General features: G+C 54.0%; 1 protein-coding gene across 1 annotated transcript in view; it reads left to right on the top strand.

Annotated features, from left to right (window-relative positions):
• Window positions 1–682: 682 nt before the first annotated feature.
• VOLCADRAFT_99213 (uncharacterized protein) overlaps window positions 683–1,188 on the top strand; it is a gene marked incomplete at both ends in the record, with an annotated part of 22,142 nt that continues 21,636 nt past the window's right edge. The window contains 2 exons of the mRNA XM_002958000.1: window positions 683–764; window positions 858–1,081. Of these exons, the coding sequence (XP_002958046.1) occupies window positions 683–764; window positions 858–1,081 (306 nt within the window). The remainder of the gene's footprint in view (window positions 765–857; window positions 1,082–1,188) is intronic.

Raw genomic sequence — 1,188 nt, 5'->3', positions numbered from 1 at the left:
TTCTTGCCATGGATTTCTTGCCAAGAGGCGGCTGCACTGTAGTAGTCGATATCAGAGTACGCGTCGCTGATCAGCTAAGCTAAGCTATAGCACCTAATACAGCCCAATAATGGAGAGAGTGCCTTAGGGCTAAAAGGAATATTGTGAGCGGGATGCCCGATGCGGCAGCGAAATCCACCGCACCCACACGTGAAGTCACACAAGGGCAGCAAAAACAAAGATCTTTGAATGCAATTTGTTAATGGTGTAATTGTTCGTAGTCGGAGCGCTTCACGAGCGATCGATAACGTGCGACAAGCCCTTCTTACCGTCGAGCGTACGACAAACGATCTCTCATGCCAAGAAAATCCCCAAATGCTTCATCAAGCAGCACTTTGCATATGAGGTGCGAAATGCTCAATATACACTGCATTACAGCTCCTATATAATGTCCAAAAAGCCGTCGGCAATGACAGACAACGGCTCATGCAACGGCTCATACAACGATTCTAACCACCAGCGAACAAATTGCGACGCGACCAGAGACATCGGCAACCGCAGTTTTGTGGTCTTGGGAACGTTTAGGACGCCTGTTTTACTGCAACCCAAAATTTGTTTTAACGGCATCGAATTTGGTCTTGTCGAAGACGTCATTGAATCAAACGGCCCTACGGGCCGCATATGAGGCCTTTAATGCCTTTGGATGACGTACAACTCCTGGCTGCAGGTCAAGTTCATTTTGGGGCTTGTGCACGGCCTTGCCAACGGTGCACCTGTTATGACCCGTGGGTCATGGAAGCACCGCACGCATTTCGGTCCGGCTCTGTGGCCGCCGCAGCCGCCGCCGTCCGCGTCATCTCCGCCTACTGGTGCTGCAGCGACAGCGGCGGCGAGCTCTTCCTCCAGCGCAGCCGCAGATCGGCTTGCTGCTGGCGGTGCTGCTGGCGGTGCTGCTGGCGGTGCTGCTGGCGGTGCTGCTGGCGGTGCTGCTGGCGGTGCTGCTGGTGGTGGTTCCTTAGGTGGTCTCAGCCTGGGTGTCCTCCTATCCAGAGTTGATATCAACCTGAGTGCTGACGTGCTCGACATCGTGCACGACGCCCAGGTGGGCTGGGCTGTCTTGTCTTGGTTTGGTTCGTTCGGTTGAGTTCGTTAGGGTCTGGGCAGGTTGAGTTGGGTTCGTTAAGAGTAGGTTAACAGGGTGGGTTGGGA

Source organism: Volvox carteri (genome assembly GCF_000143455.1).
Source record: "Volvox carteri f. nagariensis unplaced genomic scaffold VOLCAscaffold_84, whole genome shotgun sequence".
Classification (NCBI taxonomy): Eukaryota; Viridiplantae; Chlorophyta; class Chlorophyceae; order Chlamydomonadales; family Volvocaceae; genus Volvox; species Volvox carteri.
The sequence above is the reverse complement of the archived record's forward strand: the minus strand, read 5'-3'. Positions and strand labels throughout refer to the sequence as shown.